The 23,240-nt window shown below is 41.4% G+C and overlaps 1 protein-coding gene across 1 annotated transcript in view; it reads left to right on the forward strand.

Moving 5' to 3' along the window:
- Positions 1-23,240, forward strand: part of CSMD3 (CUB and Sushi multiple domains 3) — a 1,529,921-nt gene that overhangs the window by 1,373,584 nt on the left and 133,097 nt on the right. Inside the window, exons 55-57 of the mRNA XM_063924487.1 lie at positions 6,587-6,760; positions 14,228-14,413; positions 15,348-15,521. Coding sequence (XP_063780557.1) covers positions 6,587-6,760; positions 14,228-14,413; positions 15,348-15,521 — 534 coding nt within the window. The remainder of the gene's footprint in view (positions 1-6,586; positions 6,761-14,227; positions 14,414-15,347; positions 15,522-23,240) is intronic.

The raw sequence follows: 23,240 nt of genomic DNA on the forward strand, positions 1-23,240 counted from the left end.
TATTTACTAACAGATATATTTTTTTAAAGGATGTCAAAAATGATCTGTTAGCAAATGTGTGAATTAGACCCTGAAACACAAAAAATATAAAAAATTGACCAAACATCTACCCAAGTCGACTTTTAGTAAATATGCCCCTGGGTGTACTGTATGTTTAGTATAACTTTCTTTCATTTTGAAAAGCACTAACCTATTAGATAGAAAAGTACATTCAAAATGAATATGATAACATGAAACCGAAGTTGAATGTTTTAAGAATAGATAAAGGTACAAATGGATCATATATAAAAATGCAGGTAGTATTATCTTAAAAGGGCTTATTGCAGGTAGAGAGGAGGTATTTTGCCTGTTTCGTGTGCCACAAGTCTGGTTTTGGCTTACGCCCCCGGCTATTACATTTCCCCCATACACTTTTAAACTTAAAATGCTGTTTGTTTTTTGTATTATTATTATTTTGTAAAATGTAATTTTGTGTTTTTGTATTATTATTATTATTATTATTATTATTATTATTTAGTTAAATGTCATTTTAAAATGAGCACTCACTGTTAAATATTTAAATGTTATTCACTTAGTGGAGCCCTGGGAACTCCGAGCGGGGTCCTTGGGAGTGTAGAATTTAGCTTTGAGGCTCAGTTATGATACTTTCCACCCCTGCTGTTATTTAAAAACATAACAAAAGATTGAACAACTGTATTGCCTTGCAGATAACAGAACCACAGGAGATTCACTGATCTCTAATTGTAGCAAAATAGTCATTTGTTTTCCAACGTGCACTAATAATACTATGATTTAAGTAACCATGCTTTCAGACGTGTACATTACCTATATTATATTTCAATAAAATTGGCATGAAGATTCATGGCTGAAGGTGGATAGGAAATACCAGAATTCAGTGCAAACTCCACAATAAATTTGAAGCAGCAGGAAATGTATTTAAGGTCCTACTGTGAGCACCAGAGACTCATTTTGTTGTCCTTTTTGCCCTTGATGTACAGTATATATCTCCTCTTTGTCAGATCATAAAAAATGTCACTTGCTCTATAATTTAGACTTAACCTGTATATGAGGACCAATTTTTTTTCTGCCTGTTTGTCCACAATAATAAGCACTCTGGAACCACATGCAATATATACCCGGAGAACAATCCCATTTAAGCAAGTATCCTGAATAGTTTGTATCGGTGAAAAATAATTGCAACATTTGCAATTTACTTTCAGTCAACAAGTATTATTATAATAATATATTGTTATGTTGTAATTTAATAGATTCTGAAGATCTATCTGGATATAGAACTGTCAGTTGTGCAGATAATCAGTTTTTCCATTTTATTTGGACTTCTCTTGAGATACTCCGCTACTACAGTACAACAGCTGTCTCATGAAAGTATTCATGAGGACAAATTCTGAGAAGGCCATTCACCCAATAAATCTGCACTGACACACACACTGTCAGCCAAAAAAAAACTCCTCAGCACTATTTGTCCTGTATCTCAATGCAAAAAAAATCACATGTGCATGAAATACAGTAATGTAAGAGATGAAGAAAATAGTACATTTAAAAAACAAAATTGAAAAAAAAAAAATGTAAAACGTCATTTACTAAACAAATTCTATGCAACATCCCCATATGATGAAACATTTTAGAACTGTAATTAGGTAAATTTCAGAATATATATATATATATATATATATATATATATATATATATATTAGATTTACAGTTAACTGACTGATTTTAGCCCGAGGTGGTTTACTTGAAAAATAGAGTACCTTCAGGACAAATACTCAAATATGTGGTAAAATATAGAACAGTTTTAATTACACTCTTTTTCAATGTAAACACCTTGACACCATACTCCCTACTGCCTAAATTCATATTTAATACCAAGATTAAAATGGTATAAATAATAAAAAAATTAAATTTCGTAAACACATCTTTGCCATATAAAGAAATTCCTTTAAACGTATAGAAGCAAATAACTTTAGTCAGTGGGCCATTTCACTTCTCATTCAGGTACTGTTGCTAGGATTTAAGGTTTTTACTGAAAGCATCACCTGATTGGATAGCCTTGGAGCCATTGACATTTCTATAATGGGTGCAACGTGTGCGGTGCACACAGGCTCCTGGGTCCAGGGGTGGCCCACACCTCACTCATATTTTAATAGATACCTTACGTAGCCAAGTGTCGGGAGCCTCAGTCGCGGCAAACATTGCAGCCAAAATGGCCTCCACGCAGGTGCAATAGTGAAATTGGTCTCTGGAAAATGACGGACGCCATGTTTCCAGAGACCTGCACATGCGCAGTAGACTCTGGCACAATGCCAGAGACTACTGCGCCATGCAGAGGAGGTGGCCCACCCGATGGTGCACACGTGCCCCCTCCTCTGTTAAAACGCCTATGCTTGGAGCCTGTCTACTGGAATTTGGATCTCCCACCCACTCTTCAACTCTGTTTGGGCTCTGCTACTCCTATAAGTTAATTGTGGTTCAGTTCAATCAACTCTCAATGGAGATATCAATGGCGAAATTTATTGATGAGCCAAACTGGGAAAAACCTTTCACTCCAAGTTGAAGTCTAGAATTTATTGATATTCAATTTTAAATTCTAAATCCGACATTCTTTACAGATTTTTTGCAGAGTTTGGGAATTTTGGTATTAAACAGTTATGGTAAAGGCAAAGTGGGAATACCTTTTGAATACCATTTTTGATAGTTTGCCCACTTGACTTTAATATGTTTCCTAATAAAATTGTATTTAAGATTTACTTCATTCCAACAGATTGTCATTATTTAAATGCAAATTTCTAAACATTCAAATAAATATTTCTCATTCTAAATGTATGTTGTAAACCTGTCATAATCCGATGAAGTCCCTCAAGGGTTCCATTAGAGTCAATGTTAAAATATAACAAGTGAGGGGTATTAGACTACAGGGAACAAAATGTTCTTTATCGATAATCTATAAACAAGACTGAATCTCTGTCAAACAAGACTTTGCAAATCTTTGGATAAGAATAAGAACAGAGAATGGTAAAGAATTGCGTGTGGGTCACTGGTAACAGCAGCAAAGGTGACGAGTGTTTTTCAACATCCAATTATAGAAAACCACACAGTAACTGCAGTTGCTATGCTGAATGGCGAGGATATAGGTAATAGTTATCTGTGACAGCAACACACAAAAAATACATATTAGTCCAGTGAGTGCCTCCTGTTTCCAGTGTCCTTTGTCTATTTTTAGTGGGAATCCAGTCATTTCTAGAGAAATATCATATTTTATTCCATTGTAATTGCTGAGATTTTTTTTAGAGCTACGATTCACCTCTCTTTACTAAATAAGGAACCAGTCACTGTGTATCAGATGCAATTATGCTTCCCATATAAACTGAATGCTAACACTCTATCTACACAATGCTTCCAATCAGGGCCGTAACTACGTGTGTGCCAAGGGGGCTTGGCACACAGCGCAGTTGCCCTGAGGGCGCAACGGCCAGCGGCATGTAATGAGTCAAATTGACTCATTACATGCCGCCGAAGTCTGCGCCGTGCGCCCCGCTGTGTAGGGAGAAGAGGACCAGCGCCGGGCAGCGGAGAGAAGGAGGAGGAAGCAGGGGGAGCAGTGAGCCGCAGCAGCGCTATTTGATTGGTAGTAAGCGCCGCTGCAGCATCCCCCTCTCCTCCTGTATTGGCTGCCCGGCGCTGCTAAGGATGCTGGGATGCGGTTCCCCAGCATCCACAGCAGCGCCAGGCAACCAATACAGGAGGAGAAGGGGATGCTGCAGCGGCGCTTACTACCAATCAAATAGTGCTGCTGCGCCTCTCTGCTCCCCCTCCCTCCTCCTCCTTCTCACCTCACACAGCCTGCACCGAGAGGGAGCTGCACGAGGAGCCTGTCAGCGGGGAGAAGGTAAGTATATCCCCCCCCCCTCTCTCTCTCTATCTCTCTATCTCTCTCTCTCTCTCTCTCTCTCTCTGGGACACCGTCTGCCGCAATGTGTAAAATGGGGTCTCGTCTGCCGCAATGTGTAAAATGGGGTCTCGTCTGCCGCAATGTGTAAAATGGGGTCCCGGCTGCCGCAATGTGTAAAAAGGGGTCCCGGCTGCCGCAATGTGTAAAATGGGGACCCGGCTGCCGCAATGTGTAAAATGGGGTCCCGTCTGCCGCAATGTGTAAAAAGGGGTCCTGGATGCCGCAATGTGTAAAAAGGGGGACTGGCTGCCGTAATGTGTAAAAAGGGGGCCTGGATGCCGCAATGTGTAAAAAGGGGGCCTGGATGCCGCAATGTGTAAAAAGGGGGACTGGCTGCCGCAATGTGTAAAAAGGGGTCCCGGCTGCCGCAATGTGTAAAAAGGGGTCCCGGCTGCCGCAATGTGTAAAATGGGGTCCCGGCTGCCGCAATGTGTAAAATGGGGTCCCGTCTGCCGCAATGTGTAAAAAGGGGTCCTGGATGCCGCAATGTGTAAAAATGGGGACTGGCTGCCGCAATGTGTAAAAAGGGGGACTGGATGCCGCAATGTGTAAAAATGGGGACTGGCTGCCGCAATGTGTAAAAAGGGGGACTGGCTGCCGCAATGTGTAAAAAGGGGGACTGGCTGCCGTAATGTGTAAAAAGGGGTCCTGGTTGCTGCAATGTGTAAAAAGGGGGCCTGGCTGCCGCAATGTGTAAAAAGGGGGCCTGGCTGCCGCAATGTGTAAAAAGGGGGACTGGCTGCCGCAATGTGTAAAAAGGGGGACTGGCTGCCGTAATGTGTAAAAAGGGGGCCTGGATGCCGCAATGTGTAAAAAGGGGGCCTGGCTGCCGCAATGTGTAAAAAGGGGGACTAGCTGCCGCAATGTGTAAAAAGGGGGACTGGCTGCTGTAATGTGTAAAAAGGGGGATGCTGTCTATTGTAATGTATAAAAGGGGCGCTACTGTGCAGCGTAATTTGAATAATGTAGACTACTGTGCACCATAGTATGAATTGCTATTATTTTGTGGCCACGCCCCTTCCCCATTAAGCCACGCCCCTATATATTTTTGCGCGCCTACGGCGCGCACTGCCCCTATCTTACATTGGGGGGGGGGGCGCCACTATTGTTTCTTGCACACAGCGCTAAAATGCCTAGTTACGGCACTGCTTCCAATGGTACATAGGGGCCGATTCAGACCTGATAGCTGCTGTGCGGTTTCGCACATCGGCGTTCAGGTCTAAACTGCGCATGCGTATGCACCGCAATGTGCAGGAGCATCGCAGGGCTACAAAGCGGATCGCTGCTCAGCGATGGGTTAGTGCGACGGATCCATTCGCACAGGCGATCGCAAGGAGATTGACAGGAAGAGGGCGTTTGTGGTTGTCAACTGACCATTTTCAGGGAGTTTTTGGGTGTCCTGACGTCAATTCCGGTGCCGGACAGGCTGATGTGATTGCAGCGGCTGAGTAAATCCTGGGCTGCGCAGAGACTGCGCAAAATCTGTTTGTACAGCTCTGCTAGACATGCGATCACACACTTGCACAGCTAAAATACACTCCCCAAGTAGGCGGCGATATCTGATCACAGCGTGCAAAAATTGCTGCCCAGCGATCAGGTCTGAATTACCCCCATAGTGTTTTTTCTCACAAATATGGAGATTTTTTTATTTATTATGCTTACTTATAAAGAAAGTCCTGTCACACCCAATCTACGGAATCCCAAACCACACCTAAGCCATGATTTGCATATTAAATAAAAAAAATAATAAAAAAAAATAATAATAATAATATAAAAGAAAAAGAATAGCAAATTTTGAATAGAAATAGCCTATCTGTATTTGTATATTTAAGAATCAATAAGTTTATATTATGTGTAAAGACATCAAAAAGAAATCAGGGCTCACAGTTTGGCTGAACTCAATTACTGCAAAAAGCCCTGCAGAATTTATTTCATATTGAATTTGTTACTTTCCAATGTACAGTAGCTCCCATAGTAAATTGATGATCTCAAGATTAAGAACAGTGGACTAGACATAATGTACTGTACATGGGAAATTGCTGTAGATTTTTTTTTTAAGAGTTAACTCAAATTGAAACATCCTACACACACACATAAACACAAGCACACATGTATACTTTGGGAGGTAAAATGCTTGCAGGATGTCATTGATGGGGGCGGGGCTGGGAAGTTTACATCACCATTCCCCACCCCTGTTGCATAATGACACAATTCTCAGGTCTTTTGGCTCCGCCCCCTCCACACCGACTCACAAATCATGGTATAATGCCACAAGGGGGAGGGGCCTGTATGGCCGGGGGGTTCTGGATACTCAGAAACCCCCTCTGCATGCGCCACTGATCACTGTGATTGAAAAATGTGTAATCCATTTAACTGAGCTAAATTGTCCTGGAACAATACTGTATATCAGAGGACTCTGAAATCTGAAAACATATTGTACACATGTCTTACAATTTAGACCTCTCTCTACTTAATAAAATGTGTCCAGTTTAGCAATAAGTATTCAGGTTCCAATGGTAGTTGATAATATACTGTGCTACTGCTATTTCTAATAATGTATTGTCAGTGATTACATATGTATTACATATATTGTTTGTTACTATGTCATTATGGCAGCCATCAGCTGTGGGCACCCCGGCAGCCCAATCTATGGGAGAACCAGCGGCAACGGTTTCAACTACAATGATGTTGTGACTTTCTCTTGTAACATGGGATATGTTATGCAAGGACCGACACGGGCGCAGTGTCAGGCCAATCGGCAGTGGAGTCACCCCCCTCCTATCTGCAAAGGTAACAGAGACAATCTTGGATTTCTTTCATTACAGTGAACTCACAAATAGTTTATAATGTACAGGTTATAACTTATTGAATCAGACAAACTCATATTGTATATGTAGAGTCTTTGTCTTTGTGTAACAAGATGGAACAATAGAATTGTATTCAGTGACAGTGATGCTCTCTGTCTGTGACACATTCCTCTTTTTCTTCTCATTATGTTTCATTGACAGTGTAGATTGCAGAACTGGAGAATGATATATACATATATATATATATATATATATATATATATATATAGCAGATATTCGGCACTCCCATATATGAAGCTAAATCAGCTGGCCTGGTGCCATCCACAGCATAGCAGCAATGTAGGATATACAAACAGGCGGCACTCACAGACATTTTATGAATGAGAAAAGATGACTCCCTCTTGTCGGCTTAACGTTTCGGTTTTATTAACCATCGTCAGAAGATGACGACGGTTAATAAAACCGAAACGTTAAGCCAACAAGATGGGGTCATCTTTTCTTGTTCATAAAAAGTCCGTGAGTGCCGCCTGTTTGTATATCCTGTATATATATATATATATATATATATATATATATATTTTTTTATATATATATATATATATATATATATATATAGTGGAGGTATCCTTCCCCACCTGTGGCTCAGGTGTTAGCAGCGAAGGAAATGAGGCGGCACTCCATGGACTTATGCAGAAAAAGATATTTGTATTCAAAGCATAGTGACAACAAATAACGTCGTGTCAAACAAAACAAAATGCAGGTATCTTACAACGTTTCAAGGCATGGCAGCCTTTTCATCAGGTAAGTAGACCCTGGTGCTGTGAAAAAACAGAACCAGGGTCTGCTTACCTGATGAAAAGGCTGCCATGCCTTGAAACGTTGTAAGATACCTGCATTTTGTTTTGTTTGACACAATGTTATTTGTTGTCACTATGCTTTGAATACAAATATATCTTTTTCTGCATAAGTCCTTGGAGTGCCGCCTCATTTCCTTCGCTGCTAACACCTGAGCCACAGGTGGGGAAGGATACCTCCACTGCATTATCATTAGGAGGGCACCCTGGCATTGATTTATCCACTTTTTCCGAGTGCCGGATGTTTTTTGCTATATATATATATATATATATATATATATATATTCCTGTTCCATGGACCGGTACTCATTCTTGGTCCTCTATTTGCTCCGGTGCACTCTGTTAAATGGTGTAGACAACATAGAAAAGATGCAGCGGCACTCAGAGTCTTATATCAATTTAAAGTGTATTCCAAAGCAGTATCACAGCATACCAATGTTTCGGAGCCGTCCCGCCCCTTTGTCAAGCTGGGTTGTGGGCTCATCACGAAGGATGCCAAAACCATTGTTGAGGTTGTCTCATCAGTAGCACTTTTTGGACGACTACTCCATGACTTGTCAGCCACAGTCCCAGTTTCTCGGAATTTGGAAATTCGGCACCTGAGAGTGTTATGTGAAATTGGAGTTCTTTCTGGGTGCCGGTTGTTAAAATCTGCAGCTATGACACAGTAAATTAATTCTCCAGACATCAAAATGATCTCAATCCTCAAAGCCATCTTCAGTTACCTGCAACAAAAAATGTGTTGTAACTTTTGAACCATAACTACTATTTCAAATCTTCTTGCAGCAATAAAGTTTTCAGCAAATTCTGATATTGTTTGACATGTTAAACAACCCCTTTTCCATTTGAAAAAACTGACTTAGATTCAAGATGGCACCCATGTCCAGTACATACCCTAAAAAGATAGCTCACCTCACCCATACCTTACTGGAGTATTCAGTTTTCCCATTTCCTGCACAGGTTTTGAAACAAAAGGGTGTACTGCGACTTTTGAAGCACCCTGAAGATATATATATATATATATGTGTATATATATATATATATATATATATATATATATACACACCTATATAGACAAAGCACTGGCGGCACTCATGAGACTGTCTTTAACAATCTAGTGAGTGCCGTCATTGCTTTGTCTATGTGAGGTGGCTTGTACCTGTGGCAGGCACCTGAGCGCATTTACCGGGCAGTACGGATGGTGTAATGGTTAGCATTACTGCCTCACAGCACTGAGGTCATGGGTTCGATTCCCACCATGGCCCTAACTGTGCGGAGTTTGTATATTCTCCCCCTACTTGCGTGGGTTTCCTCCGGGTACTCCGGTTTCCTCCCACAATCCAAAAATATACTGGTAGGTTAATTGGCTCTCAACAAAAATTAACCCTAGTGTGAATGTGTCTGTGTATACATGTGATAGGGAATATAGATTGTAAACTCCATTGGGGCAGGGACTGATGTGAATGGGCAAATATTCTCTGTACAGCGCTGCGGAATATGTGTGTGCTTTATAAATAACTGGTAATAAATAAATAAATAAATAAAATTTGGAACCGAAGGAGAGAGTTCCAGTACATGCTGACATTACATATATATATATAAAAAGCAAGAATACGGGCATCAGCGACCAATGGAGTCTAGCATAAAGGAACATATAATATAAAAATATCTCAATGTAATAATATTAAAAAAATTATATATTTTTATTCTACATAAAAAGAGTAAACTTAAAATGACTCAAACATATAAGTTCAGATCTAAAAAATAGTTGAATAAAATACAAAATTCTTAAAAAGTAAGAAATGTGTATGTAAAGTGCATATGAAAAGCTCTTGTCTTAAATATGGAGGTCAGTCTAGGGAGCGATCATGGAGTGACCAACGCGTATCGTCCGTCAGTACTTCATCAAGGGTCTTGATGAAGTCCTGATCTGATCTGAACTTCTGTGTTTGAGTCATTTTAAGTTTACTCTTTTTATGTAGAATAAAAATATATATATTTTTTATATTATTACATTGAGATATTTTTTATATGTTCCTTTACGCTAGACACCATTGGTCGCTGATGCCCGTATTCTTGCTTTCTATGTGAATTCACAGCAGCTTACCACTGCTGATTTATTTAGGGGCCTGCTGACGCCCTTTGTACCAAGGGAGTGTCATATTGGACATTTTAAACTTTATTAAGGTAGAATACCACAAGTGGCGCTGGTTTTTCTATATTTTGCTCATATATATATATATATATATATATATATATATATAGGATATTTATTATTACGACCAGTGTTAAGAAAAAAATATCTGACATTTCGGTCCCATCATTACCGAACCACTGGAGTGTCTTTCCATTTATCATCTTACCTGCGGCTAATCGCTCTGCCCTGAGCAATTCAATTAGAAGCCGCATTCATAAGATGTTTTCTACATTAAATGCAGCTTCTGTGGCTCAGCACTCTGGGAAACCCTTAGGTTCCTGCACTTAATGCAGAATCTATAGATTACTGTGTGTTATCCTCCTGTGTACCGTATTGGGCGAATGCTGAAAATTTATATAACTATGGGCATTAAACCTGGTGCTTTACCTGTGCGTGTAATTGAATCTGACCTATTGTGTGTTATTATTTTTTATTTTTTAATATAGTTTCTATGCCCCTCAATTTGAAAACAAAATAAGAATGCAATGGATTGTGAACTGTCAAGAGCTGGGCCTCTTTGCCAATTTGTACTTGATGTTAGATTACATGTGTATTATCATTAACTTCAGCTAAACTATATTTCTAGCTGCCGATACGACTGGAATCAATATAAACTTTTAACTATATTAATAGAAGCAATGAAACAGACAATGTATATGCAGTATGTATCTGCTTACATTGATAAGCATTGTCCTTATGGCGTCACAGAGCTTGTGTCATAGGTTCCAACCAGGGCCCTATGCGTGTGGAGTTTCATGTTCTCCCACTGTTTGCATGGATTTCCTCCCACAGGTCATACACATACTGGTAGGTTAATTGACGACTGGATAAAATGGACCTGGGGTATATATGAGAGGGTATAGTAGATAGTTAAGACTATGGGGGCAATTAGAGCAACTAAGTTGCGTCTGGGGGCGAGGGGGGCGAGTTTAGCTACTGTAGTGAGCATGTTTGCACCTTTGCAATGTCAACTTTTCCCCTACACTTCTACTTGTATTGATCCCTATAAGATCCCAAGATTCAGGTATTGATGTGAAGTAGAGATTATTATTATTAGCAGTTTCTTATATAGCGCAGCATATTCCGTTGCGCTTTACAATTAGAACAACAGTTATAGGGGGTCATTCCGAGTTGATCGTAGCTGTGCTAAATTTAGCACAGCTACGATCATGTTCCCTGACATGCGGGGGACTCCCAGCACAGGGCTAGTCCGCCCCGCATGCCAGTGCCACCCCCCACACACACACACACAAATACAAAAGCATCGCACAGCAGCAATGCTTTTGTATTTCAGGAGTTACTCCCAGGCCAGCTCAGCTCCTGCGGCTGGCCGGGAGTTGATTGTCGCTGATGCTGGCCGCAGCAGCTGCGTGAGACATCACCTATCCGCCGTGGTCTGCCCCCCCCAGCGGAATGGCCATGCCTGTGTTGGCCGGACCGCGCCTCCTAAACGGTGGCTTAACACCACCGTTCAGCCCCCTCCCGTCCAGCATCAGCCTCTGTCTCAGAGGCGATCGCTGGGCAGCGACAACAGCCATGCGCCGGCACACTGCGGCACCGGTGCATGCGCGGTTCCGACCCAATCGTTGCGCTGCGACAAACTGTAGTGAGCGATCGAGTCAAAATGACCCTCATAGAACAAAACTGGGCAAAGACAGACAGACATACAGGTAGGAAGGCCCTGCTCGACAGCTTACAATCTATATGTAGACATGTTCATCTTACTACAATGCGGCATGTTGCATTACGGGCTGCGTAGATAGTCTATAGCTGCATCCTGGCACGCCATGCAGCAAGCAGTGTTGCAGCATGCTGCATCGCAACAAAGATGAGCATGGCTACATCTGTATAGCATCTCTTCTGTACAGCTCCGTATAATATTTTTGGCGTAATATAAATAATAAATAATTAAATAATGAAAACAATGAATAATGAGAACAGCGTCAACCTTTTAGCTTTCCTTTATTCCTATATGTATATTTGTGTGTAAACTGTTGGAGGCGAGAGCAGTCATAACTGTTTAATCAATGTCAGGTTTTCACAGCAAGTTTACCCCATATTTGACAGTGTTTATATCTTTCCTGAATGTGTTTCCCTGGACTCCTGTAAAATATTACCAATCAGTATTCTATAAATCTCAAAAGCAATTAAGGAAACAGAATAGTGCAGGGTTCCTTGATAACCTTGCTGGTGAATCTGTGTCAGGCAGAGGTTAGCAATAAATTTCATCTGAGATATGGAAATAAAGTGTTACTTTTGGAGTGATGTGTTATGTATGGACTCTGAGTTTTGAAATTGGTCTTCGCTGCCTGTGTCCCGCACATGACCCATACTGTCTTAATTTGTTTACCTCTCTTGACCCTGCGTTAGGTCAGCTCCAGCGTTCAATGGGCTAAAAGTACAATTGTACAATTGTAATGTGACACAACTCATTTTACAACTGGTTTTGATGTATGTCATGGTATAACATTAGTAACACATTTTTGCAAGGTAATGAATGATGACTGGTCAGTCTTTGGGAGTAGCATAGAGATAACAGAATGTTACGGCAGAGTAGAACCGCTTGGCCCATCTAATCTGCCCCTTATATATCCTTTAGGTAATATCAGCCCTTTTTGAACCTTAGTTCTTTGCAAGGATATTATATGCCTATCCCATGCATGTTTAAATTGCTATAAAGTATTAGCATCCACCACCTCTGATGGGAGGCGATTCCACGTATCCCCTCTGTCATTTTTCCTTAAATTTCCCCCTCCAGTCTCAATGTATGGCCTTGTGTTCTATTACTTTTCATACTTTTGAAGAATCTTTCCCTCCTGTACTTTGTTAAAACCCTTGGTATATGTTAAAATGTCTCTATTATGTTCCCCCTTTCACTTCTCTGCTCCAAACTATACATGTTAAGATCTTTTAGTCTTTCCGGGTAAGTTTTGTGATGTAGACCATGTACCATTTTAGTTGCCCTTCTTTGTACACTCTCTATTGTATTTATATCTTTCTGGAGATATGGTCTCCAGAACTGGACACAGTATTCCTGATGAGGCCGTACCTGTGACCCATACAGTGGCATTATTACAGAAGTAATATGATGTAGAGTATCACTACGATTTACAATCGACTAGCAATTTTGATGCCATATGCATGGAAAACCCAACAAATTGCCATCGGCTCATCAGAAATGTAAATAAGTTTTATGGGGTAGATATTAAGCTGTGTAGAAGATGGTTCCTCATTAATGAGTCAAAGAAGTTGGGAACTACTGTACTTGCTCAAGGGAAAAAATAAGGGTGAGGTTAGCCATAATAAAACCAATGAAAGTATGCCGTGACTTACCTAATATCTTAATAAGCGTTGAACTTTCATTACTAGATGCTGAAAAGTTAATTCAGGTGTGGACAGATCCTGCAGATTTGTGTAAACTGTGCATGATCCGTAAAACGCAGTCGCTGACTAAGCATGTGGCTTACCATGCATATGCATAGGGACAGAGATTGGGAGTGCAGATGATTTGAGCCATCTGTTGACAGATTGCAATTTCCTTGAATTAAGCGTTTCTGGATGGCTACCATGACATCACATGGAACTGATGCGTCATGGGAGTGTTGTAGGACTGTACAATAGACAGGCATCCATGTTTGTTTGTGGCATGGGGGAAGCGATGGGACTCCTGGTTCAGTTGGAGCTTTTGAGCCCTGCATGGGCTGGGTTTAAGTCCCATGAGTAATAAGACTCACGTCAAAGAATCTCAAATACACCAATTCATGCGCAAATTGCGTAAAGATGAGCGAATTGATTTGTTTCCATTCTTTGTTCTGAATTAGGCAAAAAACATTAAAGAAGCACTTTAGGCTTGTCTATCTTTACATTAAAAGAACACTGTGCAAAACGTATATGCCAGGTCACTGCAATTTTCCTACACGCCTTCTATATTTGTAAAAAAAAGAATATGCTCAGATTTATGTTCCCGAATGCAGCTCTTCAACGCTAGTAAGTAGGTCGTGATATATGCAACATCTTTTGGATAGTGTCAGACAAATGTTTATTACTGATTCTTAATGCCAAACCATTTTTGCATTTCCCTTCCCGTTCTAATCTATGTAGACTCTGAGTTCCTAAAGTGTGATTAATGATAATGTGACGGGAATCTGGAATTGACAAAGAGTACATCATCATTGTCTAGGGGATGCATAAGATTAAATGCAGCATTTGTTCAGAATACCAGCATGACAATGTCCCAAACTACCCTTTGAATGGGTGACGTCCCCGGTAACATATTATATGGAAAGATGCTTTAAATACTGTACTGTCATTGATTTATATTTCATATTTCATGTCTTTGTGCCTCTATAGTATTGTAACTGTGTTCCATGTTTTGCAATTCTTTATTATTTATATACAGTGGTGAACTGTACGGATCCTGGAATTCCTGAAAACTCCATCCGGGAGAGTAAAATAGAACATGGTAACTTCACTTATGGAACCGTGGTATTTTTTGACTGCAATCCAGGTTACCATATATTTGGATCTTCTGTGCTGGTTTGTCAACCGAACGGACATTGGGACAAGTCACTCCCAGAATGTATTAGTAAGTTTTGTAGCTCATTTTGTCATTTTTACTACAGTATATTATTAGGATATTAAATATGACTATTCCAGATGATAATAGATAAGTGGCAGGATCTAATGGATTCCGAGATCGCCAGAGGTGCAGGATGTCGGCTGATCTTGGATGTGTTTTTTAAAGGGGCAATCACTTACTGTATGAGGCAAAACCATGGCTTGCAAGTGACTGCCCCTTTAAAGAAAATCCAAGCTCATCCAGCATCCCACACCTCTAGCAATCTCAAACTCCATTACATCCTGTCGGATATGTTGTTATAAATTATAACCATATGACTTGCAAGATATCTTTTCCAACCATTGATATTTCACAATGGCCAGTCTATCTTTGTTTTTATTGTCATACTTTGGGGGAGTCTATTTATCAGTGGAAGAAGAGTCCTACGTCACAGCCAGTAAAAGGGGGGGGGAGGAGTACACCAGAGATAAGCCTTTTTCCTATTTAACAAGCCCAGCAGCCGACAAAAACGTTTGCTGAGTCTCACCGGCAATAGCCATTGCTGGCTGCTTTTGGTAATGGCTTCCCAAAATTCTGGAATGAAAGGCCAGGCTATCCATGTGCCCCGAAGGGAACTCGGGGCACATGGATAGTACTCCCCATGTGGTACTTACTTGCATATTGTAAAATAGTTATATGAACCTTTTATTGTATTATTGTTGATTATGGTAGAGTATATCATCAACCTGAAATAGTAGATAATAAATATTGTGATTTAATTTCTAGGAGAAATGGTGACTGTTCTGGAATAAAAAGGGACACATGGGATATTAGAACTGTATGTGCTTTGTACAGCAACCGCGGCATCTGGTGTGCCTTCATTTAATCAAGCAAATACCATTCTGTTGAGCTACTTCAAGATAGTAGATGTTGGAATTAAGCTTGTCATCTCTGTTTTCAGTGATTGACTGTGGCCACCCCGGAGTCCCTCCAAATGCAATTATTTCTGGAGAAAAGTTTACCTTTGGCTCTACTGTTCATTATTCTTGCACTGGAAGGAGAACCGTAATAGGCCATTCTACGAGGACCTGTCAGTTAAATGGGCAATGGAGTGGATCCCTACCTCACTGCTCAGGTAAGCAGAGAAAAGAGTGCTATCAAGAGAAACCGCTGGCCTGGGTACAATATGTGAAAGCTATGTTCTATAGTAGCTTTTATTTCATGCATAGTAACAGTCCTTGTAGACATCCTGACACTTAAATGTTCCAAGACTTCTGTCAGTGTATATATTAAATGTCTGTACATATCACATCAAGAGCAATAACTTGTGTTCCATGCATCCAAAGTGAACGAGCCTAAGACAACCAGAATGTTATTGCTTTTTGTATATTAACAAAAATAAGCCCTTGACTTGTATAAGACATTGTGATCCATATAGAGATGCTCAGTCCCATTGCAGTGAGTTTGTATGCTCAATCCATATCCATTATGTAATAGCCTAAGGGTTCTAGGCATGAGCGCAATTCAGGACGTAGGTTTAAAGCAGTGATCATTTAAAAGGCAAAGCCAGGTTGGTTTTTGCCGTTTGAATGTTAGGGGAGTCGCACACATTCCTGAAACCCATTACATTAGCGCCAATGTGTTTTCCTTCTAGATCTCCGGTTTTCTTCTACCTAATTGTCTTTATTGTTATTATTATTATTATTATTAACCATTATTTATATGGCGCCACAAAGGTTCCGCAGTGTCTAACAAAGCACATACACATATGAGCAAAAAAAAGAAAACAGCGACTAACAGTACAAGACAGTACAGGACAAGTGCAAGGTATATAAACATTCACAAGCATCATGGTGGTGGAAACCAAGGGTTAGGTTAGGGTAGTGGTTGTGGTTCCTAAATTTTTTTGAATCATGGCACCCTAGAGTATCAGAATTTTTTTCACGGCACCCCAAGGATAAACTTTTTTTATTGAGAAATTTATAAAGAAATATTAATTTAAGGCCCTCATTCCGAGTTGTTCGCTCGCTAGCTGCTTTTAGCAGCCGTGCAAATGCTAAGCCGCCGCCCTCTGGGAGTGTATCTTAGCTTAGCAGAAGTGCGAACGAAAGGATCGCAGCGCTGCTACAAAAAAAGATTGTGCAGTTTCTGAACAGCTCGAGACCTACTCCTTGCTTGCAATCACTTCAGACTGTTTAGTTCCTGTTTTGACGTCACGAACACGCCCTGCGTTCGGCAGCCATGCCTGCGTTTCCCTAGGCATGCCTGCGTTTGTGTCTGACACGCCTGCGTTTTTCAAGACACTCCCCGAAAACGGTCAGTTACCTCCCAGAAACACCCACTTTCTGTCAATCACTCTGCGGCCAGCAGTGCGACTGAAAAGCGTCGCTAGACCTTGTGTGAAACTGCTTCGGCTATTGTGAAAGCACGTCGCCCATGCGCATTGCGCCGCATACGCATGCGCATAAGTGTCGTTTTTTTGGCATGATCGCTGCGTAGCGACCGAAAACAGCTAGCGAACAACTCGGAATGACCACTTAAGTAAATTGTGTTTATATGTCATCCTTTGGTTCAGTTCAGTTATGTGCTGAGGGACAAGATTTGCTTCTGTTTGTCCACATATTTTATAATTGGCAGCCACCAGCTCTGATTTTGCCTATTACACTGATCATAAACAATTTCAATTGGTCCTGGACCACCAACTCAGGGCACCCCCGCAAGTGTCCCGAGGCGCCCTAGGGGGCCACGGCACACAGTTTGAGAACCACTGAGTTAGGGTCTTCTGAATAATCTGATCTCAGTAGGAGTGTGCTTGGGTGTAAGTGTTAGGGACATTTGATTTTAATCTCCACTTGAGCAGGGACAGCCTGCATAAAGTTCTCCGGTTGTACTGTACTTGTACTGGAGAATATGGTGACATTATATAAATAAAAACACTAATATGAAAAAGTACAGCATTCCAACATTTGAACCAATGATTAGGATTTAATTGATATTAATATTACAATTGCCACAAATTCCTTCCCACACCTATTTAGTGTTCTAGGTAACATTGATGTGGGATCAGTCAAATACATATACTGTACAAGAACTTAGTATGGTGACTCAGAGGTTCTGATACAGAACTGAACACAAATATCCCGCAGATGCTCCCGCATTGCATGCTTGGAACTAAATGCATATATTTTCCCATATGATGGGTTGAGGAATCTTTGAGGGGTACCCACCTCCTATCCATCTGCTTGCATTACTCATACTTGTGCACACATGGTTTCAGAACATTAGCAGTGGAAAAACAAGCAAGAGAACGCTTTGCAGACTGGTGTACAGTATGTCCAAATCTATATCAGGCCCATAGTATCAACTGCACTCCAGTGCACACACAACCTGCTCTAAACTTCTAGGTATCTTATATGAGTTTGTGTTTTTCCATGCACTTCATGAGGAAACATAGGATTTAGTATTGAGAATACTCATTAAACATGCAATGTGAGTAATTGCAAGTTCGATTTGGGATTGTGTCCCTTTAATGCAGGGGTTCTCAACTGCAAGTCCTCAACGCCCAGATTTCCCCAAAAGGTCAAATGTTGAGGACTTCTGTCTGTGAAAGCAGGTGGGATCATTACTGACCCAGCAAAAAACCTTACCTGTGCACAATTAAAGAAATCCACACAACCTACCCTGGCAGTGGTATTTGGGGACTGGAGTTCAGACGCCTTGCTCTATTGCATACACCTTTCATTAATCTTAGTGAGAAAGCTAGGGTGCTGATTCTTAGTCGGACGCAGCCGTCCTTGCGTCTTTTGATGCCGTTGCTTCTGCGATTCTGTGCTAATGCTGCTACGAAGTCTGTCTATGGTGTTTACCTGGCAGCATCCACAGACACTGAGATACCACTTGGTGTGTGTTTAGACACTCCTATAGGATGCTACCTCTTTATAGCCACCCACCTCTTATTTCCCAGTCTCTGTCCAGGTACACCCAGTATACGGTCAGTTAGGAGCTGGTTGGTTGGTACTTTACCACCATCCACTTTCTCTGTCTCCAAGGCTTGATAAATCTGGGCCAAAGTACCAGCCAATCAGCTCTTAACTGCCATGTTACAGGCTGCGTGTGACAGTTGGAAGCCGGTTGGTTGGTTCTTTATCTCCCTCCACTTCATCTTTCTCCAAGGCTTAGTACATACAGTAGACCCCTTAGGTTGTACTTACCCATTATATATTGTGTGAATTTTTAGCAAATAACAGCTAATCCAACATGGAAATCATTAAAAACATTGTGGGAGATTTGTCAAACCTTCTAAAAAGGCCCAATCAGATTCTAGCTAACATTTTATAAAAAGTAGTAGATAAATAACAAGCTAAAATTTGATTGGTTGCTATGGGAAATGCCTCTACTTGTCCTCTTTAGAAGGTTTGAAAATTCTCCCCAATGGCAAGAAATGGCAGTAAATGCTTGAGGTGCCAGGTTAGGTTAACCAGTAAGAGCATACCTCCCAACTTCTCAATAGGGGATAGAGGGACACTTACGTATGCCACAAGTGCAAGCCCAAATTTAGGGGGCGCGGCTTTGCTCTAGGGGGCATGGCCTTGCAGGAAATGTTGTACCTCAAAGCTGTGCCCCTGTTTTTATTACATTGGGCCATGCCCAGTGCTCCGAGTGCTGCTGCCCATGGCACCAGTCCTTCTCTCCCATGAACAGAAGCCACATGCATGTGTACAGCATCTATTCACTGCTAGCTCTGTTAAGCAGAGGATCCGGTCAGCATACCCGCGATCTAGATGACGGCAGTCGGAATACCAACGCCTGAACCCGACACTAGTCACAAGACCAACCCTGAGATACCAATGTCGATCACAATGCCAGTGCCAGAATCCGGACTGCGGGGGCAGCAGTGTGGGTCAGGCTGCAGGGTGGGAGGGTTTGGGGGGTAGAAGGGGAGGGTTAACACTCATCGTGATGCCGCTGTCAGTTTTCTGACCACCAGGATCCCAATGCCATCACCAGCAGGGGTCTGGGACTCAAGGTCGACACCAATGAGGTCAACACACCTTAGGTCGACATTAAAAAGTAGGTCGACACGGACAAAAGGTTGACTTGAACAAGGTCAACATGGAAAAAGGTCGACGTGAGTTTTTAATGGGTTTTTTTTGCTGTCGTTTTCTTCGTAATGTGACCGGGAACCATAATTAGTGCAAGGTTACCATTCCCAATGGTAGTCCACATGGATCATAAAGTATGAAAAAGTTCAAAAATGAAATAAATGTGAAAAACTCATGTCGACCTTGTCATGTTGACCTTTTGTCCGTGTCAACCTATTTCTTGTCGACTTAAGGTGTGTTGACCAATTGGTATCAACCTAAATGGTGTCGACCTAATTGGTGTCGACCTGAGGTCCAGATACCAACCAGCAGTGGGTAAGAGAGGACCTCCCAACCTCCCACGAACCTCTATCAGAAGCACAACAGTTTTTTTTTCTTCAGACACACTCAGCTAGACAATGTATTTAATCTATGGTTACATTTTGAAGTAGATCCACTAAGCCTTGGAGAGAGAGAAAGTGAAGAGAGATAAAGTAACGGCCAATCAGCTTCTAACTCATTTTTTGGGACACAGCCTGTAACATGGCAGTTAGGAGTTGATTGACTGGTACTTTATCACTCTCTCTCAAAAGATTGTTCTTCCTATCCCTGAGTTTTCAGGTATCACTTTAAGCTATACGAAAGATTATTTTTATGTCTGGAGTGGGAATGAGGGCACGTATTGCACAGACACGCGGATCCGAGAAGTAGAAATGGCAATGAGTACATTAAAAAGTAAATGGGCACCGGCTAATGCTTTCATTTAAACTTCATTTGCTGTGTGACACCTCAGCATGTTCTGTCCTGACGGTGTATGTCACTGTTGTTAGGAGTTCATTCCTGATTGCTGCATTTTGGTACAACTTACAAGAGTGTGACCACTTTTATTGGTAATAAGATCATTCAAGTAAATGACTTGAAATCGAGAAAATTGCATTTAAATGGACATGTCTTTCAGAAATGAAATTGTACAGCTGCGCTTTAAATATCAGCATGAATATAGGCAAGATAGGGAGAAGGACAAATTTGAGGACTGTCCTTTCCTGACCCCATTGGAGAGGGATGTATAAGTTTTGTGGCTGATATTTAAAATGTTCATTATAAATTTGTGTATGGTGCATCTATAAGAAGAACCTAATTACTGTGGACACCGATGATAATCATTTCTTATTATTTGTAATAATAAAACAGTTTACTGTACCGGCACAGGAAAATATACTAGAACATTGCACGGTCAAGTTATTTGTATAGAGGAAGAGGTCTACATATTGGTTAGAACCACCAATATCACTGCTGCATTAGGTGTCACCACCAGCTATTTCCGTGGTCCCTTTGTATGGTTGCCAATCCTGGGATCAGGATTGGCGGGATCCCGGGATTTAGACCTAAAATTGGCCAGGATTCAATCCCGGGATTGGAGCTTTCAATCCCCGGGATTTCGGGATTAGTCAACCCACTTTTTTTCAATAATGGACACAATTGAGGAACCTCATCAGGCTCAGATACTGCCCAGCTCCTCCTGCCCAGATCCCGACTGTGTGCACTGCGCAGCGTGATGCAATGTCAGGAATTACGTTGCGCAGCTATTTTAGTAAAACTGCAACTGGCTGCGATCGCATGCTGGGGGCCATCCCTGCACAGGCCCCCCGCATGCAAATACCCATCAGCGTTGTGATCACAAGTCAGTTGCGATCACATCGCTGATTTGTGGATGCCCCCTGTCTCTGCAGCCAGGCTGCATGTGAAGTCATGCCCCCCCTCCCAAAAGCCACCCCCATTTTTGACAACACGCCCACTCAATGCTGAGTTGACGCCTCCTGCAACGCCACGTCGCCACCCTGTTCCACCCCGGGAATGCCTCTGCCTGTCAGTCAGGCAGATGCGTTTGCATAAGTGAGATGTGATCACATGTCACTGTGTGCGAACGCGAAGTGTGGGTCCTGTGCGTGTGCACTGCGCACAGAATAGTCAGTATGTGATTGCATCGCCCTTAGATTGCATCGCCCTTAGTACATAGGGGGTCATTCCCAGTTGATCGCTCGCTAGCAGTTATTATCAGCCGTGCAAACGCTATGCCGCCTCCCATTGGGAGTGTATGTTAGCTTAGCAGAAGTGCGAACGACTGTAACGCAGAGCGGCTACAAAAAAATGTTGTGCAGTTTCAGAGTAGCTTCAAACCTACTCAGCGCTTGCGATCACTTCAGACTGTTCAGTTCCTGATTTGATGTCACAAACACGCCCTGCGTTCGCCCAGCCACGCCTGCGTTTTCCTGGCAAGCTTGCATTTTTCCGAACACTCCCTGAAAACGGTCAGTTGACACCCAATAATGCCCTCTTCCTGTCAATCACTCTGCGGCTGCCAGTGCGACTGAAAAGCATCGCTAGACCCTGTGTAAAACTACATTGTTTGTTGTAATAATACGCCGCACGTGCGCATTGCTCCGCATATGCATGCGTAGAAGTGCCTTTTTTTAACAATTTTTTTTTTGTCTCAGTAAACTAACTTTAAATGTTTTACACTTTCTTGTGTTTTTATTTGATCTTAGAATCTGTCGTGACTCTTATGCAAACATGTGAGCTCTTCCCAATTTTATTACGAGCTTACTCCACAATGATTCTTAATTAAGACACGAGGAAAGCCACATCTGTCACATAGGCATTCTGCACTAACAAGAATCAGTATTGGAAAGGTTGTTACATTATTCGGTAATCCTACAATCAGCAAACAGACACCTTTTGTAATGTGGTAATTAAACTTCCTTACGCCCTCAGTGAAGATTTCTGATTTCTGATCTATCCCTGGTGTGACAATCGCATGATTAAGCTGACAAGGATTAGAACTGAGAGCTGGTTTCCTGGCTTGGAGACATCAGAAGAGATGTCACACTAAGATAGGGAACAGGAGTATACATTTTTTTAATTGTGCGCAAATGCCGGAGCCAAGATAATGTCACAGTGAGAACTACAAATCCTACAGGATATCCTATTTCCTAATTTCTGTTGCCAGGTGATACAATTGTAATTTACAAAGCGCACAATATACACTCTGTAATGACACATTGTTTACACAGGAATACAGCTAATTGGGGCTTTCATCCTAGGGCACCAAATCTCCAAGTACATCATAAAATAATATATTTAAAAAAAATACTAAGACCTTGCAAAGATCTAAACAATATTGCAAGCAGCTGCAGAAGAAAGCAATGCAAAACTCATTTTATCTTACATAAAACATTCAATTCTACAAAACAGACTGTCAGACGGTTCCAGATGAAACTCTAGAGGTGCATTTTGTTGTCGCATCTCTCTAAACTTTATTTGCAAAGGTGACATTTATTGAAATGTCGTATCACGGACCATTGAGCATGTCCTGTTCATTTGGCATTCCTTCTGAAAGGGTCACACAAAGGCCATGATTTGATGGTGTAGATTTGAAGATGGTTAGCGCTGCTTATATGTAAGCGGAGATGGTAAAGGCACAGAATTGCTAGCCACGTTATTGAAAATAATTCATCATATAGCCCTTCATACATATGTTTTTCAGGCTGTAGCTGAAGATAAATGGTCAGATAATTAGCAGATAAACAAATTACATGGCTAATAAAATATAAATATGTTGGACTATAAAAGGTTTTTTTTTTCTTCTAACTGGTTGAGTGGGAAATTGTTAAAGCTCATCTTCACATTAAACAATTAGATCATCATCAGCAATAACTTTTTATGAGACAAAACAGCACCGAACATCAGCAATGCACATAACAGATACGTATCAG

Source organism: Pseudophryne corroboree, chromosome 5 (genome assembly GCF_028390025.1).
Source record: "Pseudophryne corroboree isolate aPseCor3 chromosome 5, aPseCor3.hap2, whole genome shotgun sequence".
NCBI lineage: Eukaryota > Metazoa > Chordata > Amphibia > Anura > Myobatrachidae > Pseudophryne > Pseudophryne corroboree.